The sequence below is a fragment of the Squalius cephalus genome, assembly GCF_949319135.1.
Source record: "Squalius cephalus genome assembly, chromosome: 22".
In the NCBI taxonomy this organism is placed as follows: Eukaryota; Metazoa; Chordata; class Actinopteri; order Cypriniformes; family Leuciscidae; genus Squalius; species Squalius cephalus.
The window spans coordinates 28511980-28531466 of record NC_137143.1 but is presented as its reverse complement, the minus strand read 5'-3'; the positions used below and the strand labels follow the sequence as shown (position 1 = coordinate 28531466).

At 37.9% G+C, this 19487-nt stretch overlaps 3 protein-coding genes across 17 annotated transcripts in view; 1 reads left to right on the top strand and 2 right to left on the bottom strand.

The window, feature by feature from the left end:
* The window catches only part of erc2 (ELKS/RAB6-interacting/CAST family member 2), a 50588-nt gene extending 42241 nt beyond the window's left edge, over positions 1 to 8347 (top strand). For all 11 annotated transcript variants that reach the window (XM_079857978.1, XM_079857985.1, XM_079857979.1 and 8 more), the window contains 7 exons: positions 576 to 696; positions 806 to 966; positions 1084 to 1231; positions 4079 to 4798; positions 6173 to 6231; positions 6337 to 6527; positions 6964 to 8347. In XM_079857978.1, coding sequence (XP_079714104.1) covers positions 576 to 696; positions 806 to 966; positions 1084 to 1231; positions 4079 to 4798; positions 6173 to 6199 — 1177 coding nt within the window. In that variant the 3' untranslated portion in view covers positions 6200 to 6231; positions 6337 to 6527; positions 6964 to 8347. The remainder of the gene's footprint in view (positions 1 to 575; positions 697 to 805; positions 967 to 1083; positions 1232 to 4078; positions 4799 to 6172; positions 6232 to 6336; positions 6528 to 6963) is intronic.
* Positions 1 to 16229, bottom strand: part of hp1bp3 (heterochromatin protein 1, binding protein 3) — a 167045-nt gene extending 150816 nt beyond the window's left edge. Inside the window, exon 1 of the mRNA XM_079857998.1 lies at positions 16181 to 16229. The gene's annotated coding sequence lies outside the window, so the exon portion shown is untranslated. The remainder of the gene's footprint in view (positions 1 to 16180) is intronic.
* Positions 6972 to 19471, bottom strand: creld1a (cysteine-rich with EGF-like domains 1a). Of its 5 annotated transcripts, none has more exons than XM_079858001.1 (6): positions 19317 to 19471; positions 16570 to 16859; positions 16406 to 16489; positions 15708 to 15803; positions 13626 to 13766; positions 6972 to 11907 (listed from the first exon to the last, which is right to left on the bottom strand). In XM_079858001.1, exons 2-6 carry the CDS (start codon positions 16736 to 16738, stop codon positions 11687 to 11689), a joined length of 711 nt encoding a protein of 236 aa, XP_079714127.1. In that variant the 5' UTR covers positions 16739 to 16859; positions 19317 to 19471; the 3' UTR covers positions 6972 to 11686. The 5 variants fall into 5 exon arrangements, with proteins under 5 accessions (XP_079714127.1, XP_079714131.1, XP_079714128.1 ...); XM_079858005.1 differs by having other exon boundaries at positions 16570 to 16832; XM_079858002.1 differs by having other exon boundaries at positions 18812 to 19461.
* Positions 19472 to 19487: the final 16 nt, after the last annotated feature.

Below are 19487 nucleotides of genomic sequence, written 5' to 3'. Positions count from 1 at the left end.
TTTGTACAAAACAACACCGTCCTAAAGGGATAGTCCACCCATAAAATTACAATTCTGTCATCATTTACTCACCTTCATGTCATTCCAAACCTGTAAGACTTTCTTCTGTGGAACACAAAAGAACAATATTTTGAAGAATGTTGGTAACCAAACAGTTTCAGTAAAAAAAAAAAAATTCAATGGGTACCGAAACTGTTTGGTTACCAACATTCTTCAAAATATCTTTCTTTTTTTATTTCTTCTTTTTTTTGTATTCTGCAAAAGAAATACAGGTTTGGAAGGGCATGAGGGTGAGTAAATATTGACAGAATTTTTATTTTTGGGTGAACTATCCCTTTAATTTCTTAAGTTATTTTGCTTCTCAAGTAAATGTATCTTGATTTTTACTGGAAAACAAGAGAAAAATACTGAGTAAGAAAATAATTTTTTACTTTTTTCGGGCCAATGTGTCAGAATTGTTAACATCTTCTCAATATGATAATTCATTGAGATCATTGTATCTTTATTGGTTAAATGGTGATTTGTGATTGCTATAAAATTAAACTATTCAGGTGACACACTGTATGCTTTTTAAGGCAAACCAAGGATCAAAATAAAAAAGGCCCAGGCATCAAGCTTGGCCCTCAGATGGACAAGAAAGGCCCTGGTAACATCTTGCAAGACCAGCGCAAGGATAATCCAATGGACAACCCAAAGGTGTGTGTGAGATTTATACCTGTGTGAATGGATGATGCCTTTATATTTTCTTAGAAAAACAAAAGGTTTTCTCATCATTTTCCTGCTCACGTTTTTCTTCATTTCACAGATGGAGGAGTTGATGAATGTTTTGGAGAAGACGAGGCAAGAGTTGGATGCCACCAAGCAGCGTCTGTCCTCCACCCAACAGTCTCTTTCTGAGAGAGACGGCCATCTGACCAACCTCCGACAGGAGCGCAGAAAACAGCTCGAGGAGATCTTGGAGATGAAGTAGGAATCCTTGCGATCAGACTCTGTTTCTTCTAACAACAAGATCTTAAATATTTGATGCCTAAAATGTCCTTTAGTGTACATGCATACATATCTCAGACTGTCTGTTCCTCTCAGACAACAGGCTTTGCTCGCTGCTATCAGTGAGAAGGATGCCAACATTGCTTTGCTGGAGCTGTCCTCCTCCAATAAGAAGAAGACACAAGAGGAAGTGCTGGCCCTGAAAAGAGAGAAGGACAGACTGATGCATCAGCTCAAACAACAGGTCAGTGAATTTAGGCACCCAAATGCCCTTTTAATAACACATAGTATTAAGACAGTTTAGGCAGCATCAATTTATCATAGAGCTGCACGGATATTGAAATCCTGGCCGATGCTGACAGATGGATAATTATTTTCATTTTATGGCCAATACATTTTAAATGGGTGATATTATAGAACTATAATGTACTGTATTTGTTTTTACCCAATAAAAATTAATATTGTGCATGTTACAAGTGAATTTAGGCATCACACCATTAAATTGTATTGTATGAGAAATGAATATTCATTTTGAAATCTTCTACAATATATTGAGATATCAAGATTAATGCATATTGCAAGGATTGTGATTTAATTAAATGGTAACACTTTACAATAAGGTTTCATTTGTTGACATTAGTTAACTAATATGAACTATGAATGAATAATTTACTCTATTTATTAATCTTAGTTAAATGTTAATTTCAACATTTACTAAAACATTAAAATCAAAAGTTGTATTTGTCAACAGATTAATGCACTGTGAGCTAACATGAACATCTGTATTTTTAATTAACTAACATAAATTAATAAATACAGTAACAAATGTATTGCTCATTGTTAGTTCATAGGTTAATGTTAACAAATGAGACCTTATTGTAAAGTGTTACCAATTAAATAAATATATGCCCTGACGTTCCTGTATTTTTTTATATTACAATATATATTGCAGAAAAACAAAATATCAAATATTATGCAGCTTTAACATATAATATACAGTGCATCGGAAAGTATTCACAGCGCTTCACTTTTCCCACATTGTTATGTTACAGCCTTATTCCAAAATGGATTCAATTCATTTTCCTCAATTCAATAAACAATACCCCATAATGACAATGTGAAAGAAGTTGTTCAAAATCTTTGCCAATTTATTAAAAATAAAAGACGAAAATATCACATGTACATAAATATTCACAGCCTTTGCCATGACACTCAAAATTAAGTCAATACTTCGGCACCAATTACAGCCTCAAGTCTTTTGAGTATGATGCTACAAGCTTGGCACATCTATTTCTGGGCAGTTTCTCCCATTCTTCTTTGCAGGACCTCTCAAGCTCCATCAGGTTGGATGGGGAGTGTCGGTGCACAGTTATTTTCAGATCTCTCCAGAGATGTTCAATCGGGTTCAAGTCTGGGCTCTGGCTGGGCCACTCAAGGACATTCACAGAGTTGTCCCGTAGCCTCTCCTTTGTTATCTTGGCTGTGTGCTTAGGGTCGTTGTCCTTTTGGAAGATGAACCGTCACCCCAGTCTGAGGTCCAGATTGCTCTGGATCAAGTTTTCATCAAGGATGATTCATCTTTCCCTTGATCCTGACTAGTCTCCCAGTTCCTGCTGCTGAAAAACATCCCCACGGCATAATGCTGCCACCACCAGGCTTCACTGTAGGGATGGTATTGGCCAGGTGATGAGCAGTGCCTAGTTTCCTCCAGACATGATGCTTGCCATTCAGGCCAAATAGTTCAATCTTTGTTTCATCAGACCAGAGAATTTTGTTTCTCATAGTCTGAGAGTCCTTCAGGTGCCTTTTGGCAAACTCCAGGCGGGGTGTCATGTGCCTTTTATTGAGGGGTGGCTTCCGTCTGGCCACTCTACCATACAGGCCTGATTGGTGGAGTGCTGCAGAGATGGTTGTTCTTCTGGAAGTTTCTCCTCTCTCTACAGAGAAACGCTGGAACTCTGTCAGAGTGACCATCCCCGGTCACCTCCCTGACTAAGGCCCTTCTCCTCCGATGGGTCAGTTTGGCCGGGCAGCCAGCTCTAGGAAGAGTCCTGGTGGTTCCAAACTTCTTCCATTTACAGATGATGGAGGCCACTGTGCTCAGTGGGACCTTCAATGCTGCAGACATTTTTCTGTACCCTTCCCCAGATCTGTGCCTTGATACAATCCTGTTTCGGAGGTCTACAGACAATTCCTTGGACTTCATGGCTTGGTTTGTGCTCTGACATGCATTGTTAACTGTGGAACCTTATATAGACAGATGTGTGCCTTTCCAAATCATGTTCAGTCAACTGAATTTACCACAGGTGGACTCCAATCAAGTTGTAGAAACAGGATGATCAGTGGAAACAGGATGCACCTGAGCTCAGTTGTGACCCTGGATCATAAAACCAGTCACAAGTAGCACGGGTATATTTGTGGCAATAGCCAACAATACATTGTATGGGACAAAATTATTGATTTTTCTTTTATGCCAAAAATCATTAGGATATTAAGTAAAGATCATGTTCCATGAAGATATTTAGAAAATTTCCTACCGTAAATATATAAAACATTTATTTTTGTGAGTGAATTCAGCAGTGGCGAACATAAATGGACAATTTTAAAGGCGATTTTCTCAATGTTTCAATTTTTTTGCACCCTCAGATTCTAGATTTTCAAATAGTTGTATCTTGGCCAAATATCCTATCCTATCATAACAAACCATGCATCAATGGAAAGGTTATTTATCCAGCTTTCAGGTGATGTATAAATCTCAAATTGACCCATGTGTCTGGTTTTGTGGTCCAGGGTCACAATTTTGAGTGTCATGGCAAAGGTTGTGAATACTTATGTACATGTACACTTTTAGAGGGATGTTTTGCCAACATTAATTGTGGCCATACCAACTTTGCTGGTTGGGAATGGATGAAAGAAATAATTAGAATATCTTCTGTTCTTCCTTAGAAGGCATTATTGACTCCTGGAAATTGTGTCAAAGCAAACCGATTACATTTGGACAAGCTGTTTAGAGATGTTTTTTTTCCATTCCATGATCAGTTAATGGGTATATGCTGCTTGTGTCTTACTCTCTTTTCTCTATCCATTTTAGACACAGAGCAGGATGAAACTGATTACCGACAACTACGAGGATGATCATTACCACCCTCACGCTCCACCTCCCCACATGCAGCCTCAACCCCTTCATCCTCAACCCCAACCCCAGCCTCCGTACCCACAGGCCCAGCACCCGCACCCACAGACCCAGCACCCGCACCCACAGGCCCAGCACCCACATCCACAGGCCCAGCACCAACAGGCCCAGCACCCGCACCCACAGGCCCAGCACCCACAGACCCAGCACCCACACCCACAGACCCAGCACCCGCATCCACAGGCCCAGCACCCACAGGCACAGCACCCGCACCAGCCTCCTTACCCACATGCGCCCCATCCCCAACACCCGCAGCCTCCTCCCCACCACCAACAACACCCGCAGCAGCCCCCCCAGCCTCAATACCCTCACCCGCAACACCCCCAGCACCCACAACCACCTGGCCCACACCCGCACCAGCCCAGACCTCAACCACCCCACCCTCAACACCCTCATCCCGGGGTCCCTCCGCAGCAGCAGCATCCACACCCCCAGCACCCTCACGGACCACCGCCTCAGCAGGGCCCCCACCCTCAACCCATCCCACACCCACAGCAGCACCCCCATCACCCCCCACACCCCAGCCAACAGGGCCCACACCCTCGACACCCTCCGCCACACCATCGGGGTCCAGGCCGTGGACCGCCTCATCCCGGACACCGACCCGCCCCAGACCAGGTCGGTAACTCATCTATCTTTATATTGAAATGATTTTGTTTCTATTTTAATATTAGTGTATGTTGTATGTTTTGGTCATTTTGTTATGCGGTAATGTCTTCCATTAGCATCAAGATGTTAGGTCTGGCAACTCACCATTGGCAGGGCTCAATCCGAGGGGCGGGATAAACGGCTGTCTTTCAAATTCGCTCTGCATGCAATAGGATAGCGCTACAACCAACCAGAGCTTTTTCCCAACAGCGGAGCTAGTTGATAGATTAAACTTTTGCCGTATCTGACCGGCAAAACTATGAACACATCTTCCTGTTTTAAGAATGACTTAAGTGCCGTTCTTTGTTCTTTTCTCAAAGAAAAGCTTAACTCCAGGTCCTCCAGAGTCGCGGCCAAAGCCGATTCGAAAGACCGCTGTTCGCCAGCAGCAGCACTTCTTTGTTTTCAAGTAGCAGGGAATTCACGGCGGAACCGTCACAACTCTGTCATCATTATGTAAAGCCCGCCCACCGACTCTATACACGATTTGATTGGCCTGACTAGAGTTTGGTTTTTCCAGCTCGAAAGTCAACGGAGAGTTGCTAGACTACAGTGGCTGCAAAATAAATTTTGCTGCCGCTAGGGTGCGTCTAGATTTCTAGGCTAGTCTTCCATAGTTCACTTTAGACATTGTACTATAAGTAACTTTACAACTACCATGCCAACTCAGTCATTAGAGTATTAGCAGACTGTCTGCTTAATATCTGCTAACACTTTATTTTGACATTTTACTGACTGTAAGTAACTTTGCAAGTACGTGTCAACTTACTAACCCTAACACCTAACAGTCTACTAAGGCCACGTTCACACAGTAGCAGAATACGGTGAAGATTTGACAGATGAACTCGTGGCTCGATTGGACTCTTGTCGTGACAAAAGTGATTAAACTTTTTTTAGTTTTATGGATGTCGCCATCTTGGATATTACTTTTGTTATTGTCGCTTTGTTTACTATTAAGAGAATACGGGCTTGACTCCCATTGCACGGTCATACATGTACAGACAGTATTCGAGACGCTACTGTAAGTTGCTGTTTGAACGGGACATTTTTGAGACTCACACCTGTGAGTAAAATGAGGTTGTCAATCCCAAAAGCTGACTAATAGTAGCCTAATACTCTAATGAGAGAATAAAAAAATTAAAAAATCAAATCACAATATATGATAGTATCATCACAGACCTAGATTAAGTTGGTCTTTTCAGTAGGCGATGGATCTCTATATAATCAACTGTACAAGTCACTCACTGTAAAACATTCAAGAAATGTACAACCTGCTCTTTCACCTTTAACTCATCTAATTCTCCTCATTTCATGCTGACCTCTGGATATATGTTGGGCTCAAAGGATGATGAAGAAGGAATTTGGGCATAACCATACCAAAGCTATGATGATGTTTTTTTGGGGTGAGATATTGATGATTGATGTCAGTTTTCTGGTTTAAAGTGAGTTTTTGTGGATAAAGTGATTTGTGATTGTTTTTCTTATTATGTTCCTCCTTATGTTCTCAGACAATTCAGTCACTAATGGAGGAGCACAGCCATGCCATACAGATGAAATTCTACATTGTTCACTTGGCCAGTCTTTATCTACACATAGATTCACTCTTTTAGGTGGGGCCATTTATTTCCATGCATTAAGGAAAGAGGCGGAGCATTAGTGTGAGTGGGAGGGCCAACGCTGGAGAAGACCACCTGAGCAGGTAAATACTATCAACAGAACTTCTAACTGTGTCTGTCTGAAATAAAATCATTTCATTTACAAATTTCATACACATTTTTTTTATAATTAATATTTCCATTCAGCCAAAGGCGCATTCAGTTGATTAAAAAAGACAGCACAAATGTTTCAAACATTTATAATAATAAATGTTTCTTGAGCAGAAAATCAGCATATTATAGAATGATTTCTGAAGGATCATGTGACACTGAAGACTGGAGTAATGATGCTGAATATTCAGTTTTACATCACAGGAAACATTACATTTTAAAATATATGAATTAATAAATAAGAATATTTCGCAATATTACTGTTTTGTTAGCTTTTACTGTATTATTTAATCAAATAAATGCATCCTTGGTGAGCATAAGAGACATTATCTTAAAGATAATTATTCCATTTTGTTGTTTTTATTTCAGATGATTAAAAAAAAGTATAAATGGAAGTCTGGACTGAACAAACACAGTCACTTCCTGGTGCAGCCCTTTTTCTAAAGACATTTGCCTTGAAGACTATCAATGCTCAAATCAAAACAAGACACTGCAGCTGCTCCTTGTTGTCTGGTTTCCACATGCGACCAGTGCATGAATCCAGCTGGCCCCTCCCCTTCTCCACATTGCCCCGCCCACTCAGATCTAGCTCCACCTCTTCAATGAGGCAACAAGTCAGCATGCACTCATTCAAGCCTTGACTCTTGTCAGTCATTTCTCTGCTTTTTATGTGAAAATCCAATGTAAAATAATACCATCTTGTTAACTTAATTTTTAACCTTTTTTTTTTACTATCACATCTGCATTTGCAGTTGAAATCTTAAAAGGGCAACTGTTGCCTGCCTTCAATTGTTTAGGTTTTATTATATGTGCTATACATATATGAACTTAGGTTTGAATATGCATGTAATTTCTCTGTGCCACGTTCAGCCTCCATTGTTGGTTCTTTAGTGAATATTGGACCTTAGGTGGTATCTGTCACGTCTTTAGAGTTACCTCAGTTGACCCTCAGAGGTAGTCTACTCTATGCAGAGTTCATATTTCGTTCTCTCACCAATTATAACGCACATAACATACACCATGCTAACCAGAATTTGCCCTTTCTTTTTGCTTGTGCTCCACTCCAAACCCCAAGCCCGGTTTGCGTGTTAGCTCTCATGCACCTATGCACCTCCACCCCTTACAACAGGGAACATTTCTTATGGTGCTTTAACTGGTGCTCAGGCCCAAAAGAGATGGAGACATCCATGGCTACAGTCATTTCGGACATCAACTGATCTGTAACACTACATCCATGGCGCCATCATACGAGTTCTTCGGAAGATAATTGAGATGGTTTCCCAAGAAACTGCTACAGGTTGTAGTTGTTTGTCCCACAAAATGAATTTTGTCAAGATGTCCGTTGACAAGGCCAGTCCAACCTGAGTGTCCCATAAAGGGAATGACCTTCCTCCTTTAATGAACCGTCCCACCAGGTACTGGCGGAGCTACCGCAGATTTTACGTAACGTCTCAACATGGTGGCGAGTGCCTATTTATAAATAGATAGTAGATATATAGATAGAGATATACTAGCTAAATAAAGTGGGTCTACTGTGGTCAGACTATTGTGTCAGAAATCAAAGGAAACTTCTTTTCCGGTGTGTTTGAGTTGTGTGTGTTATCGTTGTCTGTTTGGCCCTCGCACTGCTCTCGTTACAAGATCTCGGCACTGGAGTCTGTGCAACAAAAAGGTCTTTTGCTGAACGTTTGCGGAATCTAGTTTCTTGATCTTCAGCTAGACAAAGTGTTGTATAGAATATGTTGCACCTCACAAAAAGAACAAAAAAATTAAAACGACAATGAGTTCTTGAAAAAAACTCAGCTCAAGCGCACTTGAGGGTAAAGCTGCATTCATGCTGAAAGCAAGCAGCAGTCTTTTATTTGGTGAATTTTATCTCTGTCAGTGTGAAGGCACCTTAAAGGGATAGCTCACCCAAAAATAAAAATTCTGTCATCATTTACTCACCCTCATGTTGTTCCAAACCTATATGACTTTCCTCAGTGGAACACAAAACTGAACAGTTTCGGTTTTCATTGACTTCCATTGTACAGTATGGTCAAAATATATAATGTAAGTCAATGGGAACCAAAATGTTTGGTTACCAACAATCTTCAAGTTCAAAATGTCTTTTGTGTTCCAGATAAGAAAGAAAGTCATACAGGTTTGGAATGACATGCGGGTGAGTAAATGATGACACAATTTTTATTTTGGGAAAATATTCAAGTGGAAGATTGTTTTAAGATGGCTGAGATATGTGAACAGTTGTTTTGCATTGTCTTGTGTGTCATTTCACTGCTATTGTCTGTAGTTGTGGAGTTTACATTAGGACTTTGGCGAAGCCCAAAATATAGCCAAGATCTGACTGTTAAAATGACCTGTTTGTGTTTCCATGTTGCGTTTAACATACTCAATTCTCAGACGCCTTCACGTTAGTTCCAGATCCTTACGTGTCTCTGTTCTGGAACGTTCCGTAACAACATCCTTAATCTGCGTTCACATTCTGCCGGAATTACCGCAATTAAAATATTCTGAGATTATTTAGGCTCAGAAATTCATTTTAATGGCAATGCTCAAACCTTGAGGAACAAAGAAAGTTCATTGTGCAACTTAAAATGACATGAAACTATATGTAGTTTAATGCTAAGCTAAAGGTCATTTTTGAGGTCGCTCATTTTGAACACGTCACAATGAGCTATTCAGAAACTTCCCGGTAATTCTGTCATGATGTGAATTCATCATTGTCGCTCGGCTCTAGAATATTCCTACGTTGCTCTCTTGAACATTTAACTATTGTGGTTGAAGAACACAGATCCATAATATGTCCACCATGTGAATACTACTCCGTCTTGGATGTTTCTGAGTCCAGTTTCAAACACCAGAAAAGTGTTTGATCTGATATTGTAATATTTATGTGCGTCTAACTGTCTGTCTGTTGTGCAAGTCTAGAATTGTACTATTAGGCAAAGCAAGAGGACAAAAAATAAAAAGACATCAGACTTTACCTTCATGGAGACATATTGCAGTCCTCCACCTTCAGGACCTTTTACTACTGAATACTTGAAGTAGGGGGGTGATCTCCTGCCTTGGGAAGAGATATATTATACAGAACAAAGAAAAAAAGAGAAATGTTGACTCATGTGGTGATGATGCATGATTATGTACATTATGTGCCAACTCTGGGCTGTGGTGAAGACAGGTCTAATAGATCTCTATACGCAGAAATAAATATCAAAAGAAAGAAGTTTCAGCCCTGTAGGCTCAAGACGTATATCAAAGGGCCTCTGGTTAGAGAAAAGGTCCAAAATAAAGAGAACAAAGTGAAGATTTCTCTCTATATTTATATTTGTTGTGTGCCAGTTGCATTGTTTCTTTTATTTCATGATGTCAAAAAATGCAAACCTCTGGATAATACAAACCACTGTGACAAATGCCAGAAAAGAAATAGTAAATCTAAGAGACATTGTTTTTACTTTTTTAAGATATTTATTTATGTTATGTTTTTTTATGGTTCATGCTTTTTTTTTTGCTTTTTTTTTAAAATATGTCAGTTTGGAACTGTAAGATTTGTACATGAAATTAGTTTACTTTTCTTTTTCTGTACAGCAGTGCAAACAAGTCCAATGTGAGTGTCAGCATGCTGAATGATACCGTGTGAACGTGGGGTTCATTTTCCCATGGTGCATCAGTCGTCACGGATGAGACGCATAGGCATCATGATGGCGTAATGTGTTTGAGAATGGTGTGTCCTCACCCACATCTTCCCGCCCACTGCCAGTGGATTGCCCGTGCAACAAAATAAAAGCGTTCGCATGTTTTCGGGGTGCAGATCTGAGACGCTAAAAGAGTGTGGGATATGCTTGCATGATTGTGTCCGTGTATGCAAATAAGATTGTTACAGGGTGTGAGTGGCTGAGTGCGTGTTGCAGAAAGTTAGCGGTGCAAGAGCCTCGGAGGCGTTCGGTGTGAAATCTGTGTCATGTTCGATGTTTTTAAGCCCTGTTGGGCTTTACTCAGAGTCCTTAACCTCCCTGATATTTGCTATTGTATGTGTTGTAGCCCCCAACTATTCTTGAGTGTCAGTCGGCTTGTTTATATCCATTAAATAAAAGTGACTTTCTTTCTGATATGCTCTGTTTCATTTAAAACCACAAATAAAAGTTTATTAGTTCAAGTCCAGAGTGTTTTACAGTGTCCTCATAAAAAGTACATTTTATATCAAATACACTACCGTTCAAAAGTTTGTTGACAGTGAGGTTTTTATTTTATTTGGGAAGGACATTAAATTGACAAAAAGTCATTTCGAATGTTCTATTTTTACAAACATCACAGTTTTCTACATAAATATTAAGCAGCACAGGTATATTTAATTTATTATCAATGTTCCTTCAGCAGCAAATCAGCATATTTTAATGATTTCTGAAGGACCATGTGACTGAAGAAGACAGGAGAAACAATGCTGAAAATTCAGCTTTGCATCACAAGAATTACATTTTAATATATATCCAAATAAATTTTTTTTTAAAATTGAAATATTATTTTACAGTATTGCTGTTTTTACTGTATTTATGATCAAATAAAAGCAGCCTTGGTGAGCAGATTCTTTCAAAAACATAATCTTACCAACCTCAAACTTTTGAAAGATAGTGAACAATTATTGCGCTTATAGCATATGTGACATTTTATTTAAAGCTGCTAAAAGCAATTCACCTAAAAATTCTCAGAATGCACCATAAAAAGCAATTACCACCAGACGCTCACTATATAAAGTCTGATCAAAAACAGTTATGAAATCATGTTCCACCTAATCAAAAGAACTTTTCTTAACCAGTTAGTGCAATGCTGTTAGCCTAAACTGTTAGTTTGCAACCTAAAAACACAAACAACCCAATAAAAAAAGTGCTCCAATACATATTCATCCAAAAAGTTATTAATATGTCTCGATGCAGGCAACTAGTGAGTGGAATGAGATTTTTTTTTTTTTTTCTTGTTGCTTGGGCCATTTGATGTCAACATACATTCATCTCATTGTGTAAGAAATGGCCCAACTCAAAAAAGTAGCAGACTTTGCGGAAAACATAACTGCAAATAACTTTGCAGGCCCCTTTTGTATTTATCTCCCCTTCAAGATGGAATCTATCAGTCGGTCGCTCTTATCAGAGAGCCAGTATCCAGCCATGGCCGCCACGGCCCCCATAAAGATGGAGGTGAACACCAAGTCCCCTTTAGCCGCCAACGTGGCCAGTGCGCACAACACCACCCCGAAGAACATCTGCTGCAGAACCTCGATTTCATCCTCCTGAATGTCATCAAAAAAACCCTTTTCTGCAGAATCTGAGAAAAGATACAGAAAATATAGAAACATACAAGAAAAAAACATGCATTTCAATTATTCAGTTTAAATGCAGTGTCGTTAAAATGACATAAAAACAGTTGGTGAAAAAAGAGAATATAGATATCAATGAACCACTTCAGAAGACATTCTCTTTTTTTTTCTTTTTTAAGAATAATGTGCATTGATGAATTATGCACTGTAAGTGGAAAGTACACAGGAACATTTATTATTAAAGTTCAGTTCAGTTTCAAGTTTTCTTTAAATATAAATATATTTTATAAATATATTTTCGGCAACACTTTAACATTAGTTAGTTTCAATTGTTGACATTGGTTAACTATGAACTAACAATGAACAATATTTGTACAGCCATTATTAATCCAGCATTTATGTTAATTTCAACATTTACTACATTATACATCAAGTCGTATCAGTTAGCATTAGTTAATGCACACAAACAATGAACGACTATTTTTATTAACTAACTTAATGGTTAATAAATGCTGTAAAAAACAATATTGCTCAAAGTTAGTTCATGTTAACTAATGCATTAACTAATGTTAATGAATGAAACTTTATCGTTATAACAGCATGTGGCTCCCAAGTGTTATGATTCATGTCTGTGTTCCCCTGTCTTGTCCCATGGTTAGCAGTTCCCTGTTATGTTGATTAGTTTCCCCAGGTGTTTCTGATTAGCCACACCCCCTTGTTATCTTGTTTAGCTTGTTTGCCTCTGTATTTAAACCCTGTGTCTTGTGTCAGTGTTTGTGGGTTCTTAATGTTGTATGTTGGCTGTTCCTGAGTCTCTGTCTGAGTTTATTATCGTTTGAGTTTGTTTAATAAAACCTGCTGCAATTGGATCCTGCTTCTGCATCTGCTTCAGCCGTCAGCGTAACACCAAGACAATAAAGTTGCATGTAGAACAGGTTTAGCAACTCATGAACACAAACATGAATACTTTATCTCATATTGTAACAAGCACAATACATTGAGTTACATGAAACTGCAAAGGGCTTTTGGGACAGATCTAATTCAGCGTTTGAAGTTCACAGCAGGCTTTTATAGTTTACTAAAACTAAAACCACAAGAAATATTTTGGTTACACTTTATTTTAAGGTGACACAGTTACATTGTACTTCTTAAAATAAAGTGTAACACTGCTTATTTGAGTGTGTCATTGTTACAGTGTAATTATATATTTAAGTACTGAGTAATATTAAGCAACTATATGTTCTTACTATAGGGTTAGGGTAGGATTAGGATTTGGTTGAGGGTTAGTTGCATGTAAGTATGCATAATTTACTGTTATTACTATGGTAAGTACATGTAACATATGTAACAAGGACACTGTAAAATAAAGTGTTACCGCACTCAGTAATATTAATTAACTACATGTACTTACTATAGAGTTACGGTTAATCTAGAGTAGACGTACTACACTCGCCATGTTGTAATTATCATGTGATCTACCAGCGTCAGTTACGACACTTCACTGCCATTGATTAATCCTCTCCAGTGACCTCATGGGACAGTAAAGTGTCCATCGTATGCACACTTTAGAATCTCACAGGGAGAAGTAGGTCATCCAGGTACTTTTTGCCTACTGTTTTATGAGTACTGTAAATTCGGACATACTTCTTTTGTCACATACTGTTTTTCGCCTACTATATAGTAGGGAAGTGTGCGATTTGGGATGCAGCCCATGTTTCCGGCTCACCTGTGGTCTGGCTCCTCTCACAGGTGTTGCCCGTGCGTGTGTATCCGCCTGCACACTGACAGTGAAAAGACCCCTCTGTATTCACACAGAAGACACTGACACCAGGACAGGCCAACACCTCCTCACCACACTCGTCTATATCTGCAGGAGAGACAGAATACAGCTGTCATTTCTCAAACACACACCCAACCAGTTTAATGCTAACTGAAAAATGAGGAGGAGAAAAGAGAAACAGCTTGACAATTACAGAACAAACAGACAATTAAGACATTATAATATTGCAATATACTAATGATAAAAATTATTTTTAAAAAAGTATTTTAGTTTTTTAAATTGTTAACTTTCTTGCTGGAAATGCGTATTATAGCCACAAGATGGTAGCATTTCATGCAGAAGAACTATTAACTAAGAGATTAATTCTCTATTCATAGATTTTTCAAGCTTGAACAGTAGCAAATGCATTCACATGTATTTATTTGATTAATGCCTTTTATTTATTTATTTTCCTAAGTATTCCTTTTTATAAATCTTAACAATCTCTTTTTTTTGTAAATTTTAGTCATTGATAACCATGTATTCATTTAATCATCATTAATTGTTATATTCCATACACTATGTTGCATTTTTATTATTTTACATGTTATTCATTAATTTATATATTTTCTACTATATGCTCTAATATGTTTGATTATTTCCAAATGTAAGATCTTTGGTGTCTCGTCTGTGCTGTAAGATCGAGTGGGTGTATTTTCCATCAGAATTTAATATGCAATGTACATTTGTATCGAAATATGACTGTTTCCATTTCTGCAGACACGAGATAATGCAAGATCTGCAATATTCTCTTAACACCTCGTTTTTCCATTTTGATATTTGACATTTGACCTAGCCGTTACATCAACTTTGACATAATGGATAAATGTTTGACCTTTTCTTATAGACCAAAGCATAAGTTAAGGAGGATGCAAGTTTCCTGCATTTATATTCGTTGCTCTTATTTTGCTCTTCTCTGCTTATTCTTCACTTCTGCCTCTCTTTTGGGTCCTTCTTCCTCATCTGTTAGACTCTGGATTTTATTTTAAATAATTGAATAAGATAGATCTTATTTATGTTTAAACCTATTTGCTAGTACAATTGTCATATTTACTTAATTCATTTGTTGTCTTTATAATTTTTACTTAATACATTTGTTATTCCTTATTCAGTTTTGATCTTTGACATAATCATTGCTTGTCTGGATCTCATTGCATCAGAAACTATAATATATTTTAAATGATTTACTCATGCTTTTAATATTACTGTATGTCAATCAAGATAAAGGAACATCTTTACATTATTCAGCCAAACAAAGCAGATCTACCATGGGATTCATAAAAGAAAAAAGACATAGAAAGTCAATATTCAAAATTCTGTTATTTTTAAATTTAAATTTAAATTATCTTACATTTACAACACTGATGTTTGTCCAAAATGTTGGCAGAATTCAGCCGACAAGAACCTCAAATGTGAAACTTTTGTGCACCTGATTCGGTTTGTTCTCAAATTACTTTAAAAATACAACTTGAACTTTTCTCTACATGTAGCCAGAAGTGAATACCATACATTCTCTGGCTGTACAACAAATGTTTTGTTCTGTTCTTCTGTTCAAAGCTTCTGTGAACGGAAGCTTTGTGGTACAGTCAGAGAATGCATGATATTCACTTCTGGGAAGAGTCTAAAACGCTGCAAGCTTTAGAGAATTTTTAGAGAATGCTTTAGAGTATTTTTTAGGTAATTTGAGAACAAACCTGAGAAAGAACCAGGTCCACAAAAGTTTCTCAACTCTAAATTCACCATGATATCAAAATGGACAATTCCAGTTTCATTTGTTTATGGAATATTGCAGTAATTATTATAAATGGTTTATACATCATTTTTTAAAAATCCATGTGTAATCAAAATAATACAGCAAGCCAAGTTAGTTTACTATTAACCTTTAAGGCTGAATGGGCAGGCGAAATAGTGGATTCATTTTATACTCCTAGTTATATTTTATGCTTCAAAGACTGAAAAACGACACTAGTTATATGGACTACAACTCACCTATGCATCTCATGCCTGATGACCTGAAACCAGGAGCACATTTCCTACAGCGGGCAGCTCCTCCACCCATACAGCCAACACAGGCCTTATCACATCCTGGAGAAATAATAAAATGACAAAATAAAAGGAAAACAGTGTTATCAAGAGTGTTAATCCATGTGTGTTAAAGGAGAACTCCGGTCAATTTTAACATTGATCTCATTTTTTTGTAAATTTGGAGTGCTGTCAGTACAGAGAACAACGACAAAAAACGGTGTTGCCTACACCGAGTTATCCTCTTTTTAAAATTTGCACCCTGTTGACTTCAATGGGGCAAGTTTTAAACCTGCTTTTAGCCTCTTAACATCCTTGATGTGTCATTACAAGTGCCCAGCCATGTGAGTGATTCCTTCAGAGTGAACGCGGGTGAATCTGACTGCAGTAGATGTGAAAGATATGAATAAAAATGATGTTATTTCAGCCAGCGCACATACCTGTATTTACATCCTGTTTTCGGTCGAAGCCCACAGTAATCGATTGTCGAGTTCACGCGCATAGGTTTAGTACGTACGATCATGCGCCCAAACTCGACAATCGACTACTGTGGACTTCAACCGAAAACAGGATGTAAATACAGGTATGTGCGCTGGCTGTTGTTATGTTAAAATGTTCAAATTGACCGGAGTTCTCCTTTAATGATAAAAGTAAATCCCACTGACCTTTGCATTCATAAGAGCCATGGGTGTTCAAGCAGTATGTGTTGTCGGGACACCGATCCAGATCAGTACCACATTCATCAATATCTGTCGACGTTAAAGAAGTGAACCTCTGAATGAAATGGAGCGTGAGGTGAATCAAGCATACACTCTGTTGATCATCTTACCCACGCACAGGTTGTCATGCAGGATGAATCCGGTGTGGCACTGAAGACATTGGTCTTTCTCTGGCCCTCCACATGCTTTGCAGTGCTCTGAGCAGTTCTGACCCGAAACGAGATGAAAAAGGGCCACCACGAGCACAGTAGACAGGAAGAACATCCGTGAGGGGGACATCACTCTCCACGCATCAGTGCAACCCTTCAAGCTCCCACTTTCGTCAAAGTATAAGCTGATACGGAGACGTTCAAATTAAAACTCCTTGTGACGTCTGATGATTTTAAAAACAGGGATTTGTCTGAGGACAAAAAAGTGAATTTCATGTACAAAAACTTTGAACAATTTTAAGGTGTGATCTTTTATCCAAAGCAGCTTCATTTTATTATTTAAAGTGTTTGAGGTGTAAGAACTCTATGTTAAATAAATCAGGCCACTGCTTTTATCAATTATGATTTTAGACCTTAGCTTAACTGTTATTTCAGTTGTGATAATTATTTTTAAAAAATTCTTTAAATAATTAAAGGATTGCATTTATTAAAATTTTCTCATTTCACATTTCTGTTATTGTGCATTGTACATTCTTATTGTTTATTTTCAGACTGAGTTATTTAACTTCATTAATTCAGTTTATTTATTAGTATTTGTCAAATATAAATATAACAATTATGAAATTCAATTTATATTGATGCTTGACTTGTATTTTACCTTATTTTATACTTTTTTGGAGCGTGAGTACAACCAGCAATGCAGGTTTGAGAGGTGGCGCCCCGACAAATCTCGCGAGAATCACGACTTGCTTTACGGCACGACGTCACATACATCAACAACGTATGAAGCAGCCTCTATGGAAGACACTAGCACGCATTTCAGATGTGAATCATGGCAGAGTCGAAGAAGAAAACGAAGAAAACACGGTCGGAAGAGTGCAGAGACGGCTCTGCGTGAGTGGTATTTGCGACAGTAACGTTATATACAAGTACTCCACAGCGACTCTAGGGGTCGCAGTTTGAGAAAAACGGAAACTGCATAGTGTGCCTTTAAAATCTAGAGAAATGTTGAGGTGGTCTGTGGGGTAACAGCTGAGACACAATGTATCAAATGTACCCGCAACTAATCCTATTGCGGCACATGCAGTTTAGTTGCACGATGTAAGATCACATTTATAGTCACATTCATTATTTATTAGGTTATTGTTTGCATTTGATGTGTTTTATTATTGCTGTTTGTTCAAAGTTTTTTACTGTTACTCAACTTTTCAACTGTTACTATTAAAATGATGAACAAAATTAAATATTGTATTGCTGTTTGCTATTACTTTTTATTTTTTTTACAAATGAACTACTTTTAACTAAACAAATAATTAAATAAAATACAGAATGGAAATAAAAACGGTTGAATTCTCATTTTTAAAGGTATTATACATTTGCAATGAATTGGTTAGGCAGCTTTACAGCATTACGGATGGGTGTCTCAACTGTACCGGGTAGCCTACCCGAGGTAACAAAAACAACAAGAACAAGAACGCTTCTTGTGTTTATGAGCTAATTGTGGCAAATATGACCTACTTATGGATGTTAATAGTTAGTCATATTTTAGTAGACAAGTAAAGGAAATGTCACTACTTTTCAGTCCCTATAGTTTTGGTGTGGTAACGGAAAAAGCAAAAAGTGTACCAACTGTACCCAGTCTACCCTAAATAATGCATAATAACAAGTAAAACCTAAACCAAATCCGGTTACACTTTATTTTAAGATGTCATTGTTACAGTATAATTATATATTTAAGTACTGAGTAATATTAAGCAACTACATGTACTCACTATAGGGTTAGGTTAGGATTAGGATTTGGTTGAGGGTTAGTTGCATGTAATTATGCATTATTTACTGTTATTACTATGGTAAGTAGGGCCTATGTAACATAATGTAACAAGGACTCTGTAAAATAAAGTGCCACCCCAAATCCTAATCGTAAGTTTATAGTAAGTACATGTATTAATTAATATTAGGTCTAATCGGTAGGTAGCCTACTTATTTAAGTAAGTACATTGTAACTACGTCACCTTAAAATAAAGTGTAATATATGTTTTTAATTACGATATTTGTTTAGATTCGTAAAAATTGCTAACAGGAAAATTATATTTAGCAATAGGCTATATTTTTAACGTTATTTTGATTAGTTAAAACGAAATCAATAAGCAGAACGCAAAAGTTTAGACAAGTTCAGCATGGAATTCGTATTTGAAATACTCACAAACATGCGACATGAGACTCGAGAGTGATGGTTGGGATGTCCGTAAAACCAGTTTTCCCAGTTTGCCTTTTCGGGTTCAGGACGCAACACTCTCTCTCTCTCTCTCTCTCTCTCTCTCTCTCTCTCTCTCTCTCTCTCTCTCTCTCTCTCTCTCTCTCGCGCGCGCCGTTTGACGGATAATTACAAATTGTATTATGGCGAAGACGTGCTTCGTGAATATATTGCAAAGGGTATTCCAGATAAACCAGATAAACGTTATATGGAAAAAGCTTGCTCATTAAAATCTATGAGGTGCCGTGACAATCCTTCAGTGGTGATGCATTGGCTCATGGTTGACCAGCGCGGAGAAAAATAACACACACCACATGACTAGATCGGATAAACGCTGCTTCAGGGTCATTCTGGATATTTTTTTTCACCTAGGCTACTAAAGAGAAAGTCTCTGGTTTTTAAAATACACAATAAAGATTTAAAGTTGAACAATTATTGTTTAGATCAATTATACCTGACTTTCGATTCACCAAGTCTTTTTCTCTGTTTCTAAAGAACTTCTCTTCAGTCATGAACGCGCAAACCAGTGCAGCCGGACGTCGCGCGCGACACACTCTTCTCAAATAACAGCGTGTATTTTTAGCAGCGGGTCTGGTGGTGTACAATATTTGTATGGTGTTCCCCT

Excerpts from the sequence above, each read along its gene's own strand:
- creld1a (XM_079858001.1), bottom strand. The coding sequence starts at position 16,738 with ATGTCCCCCTCACGGATGTTCTTCCTGTCTACTGTGCTCGTGGTGGCC. Across the intron at positions 13,767-15,707 it reads ATCAGGCATGAGATGCATAG|ATATAGACGAGTGTGGTGAG; the intron begins GTGAGTTGTAGT and ends TCTCTCCTGCAG. Across the intron at positions 11,908-13,625 it reads TGAGAGGAGCCAGACCACAG|ATTCTGCAGAAAAGGGTTTT; the intron begins GTGAGCCGGAAA and ends ATCTTTTCTCAG.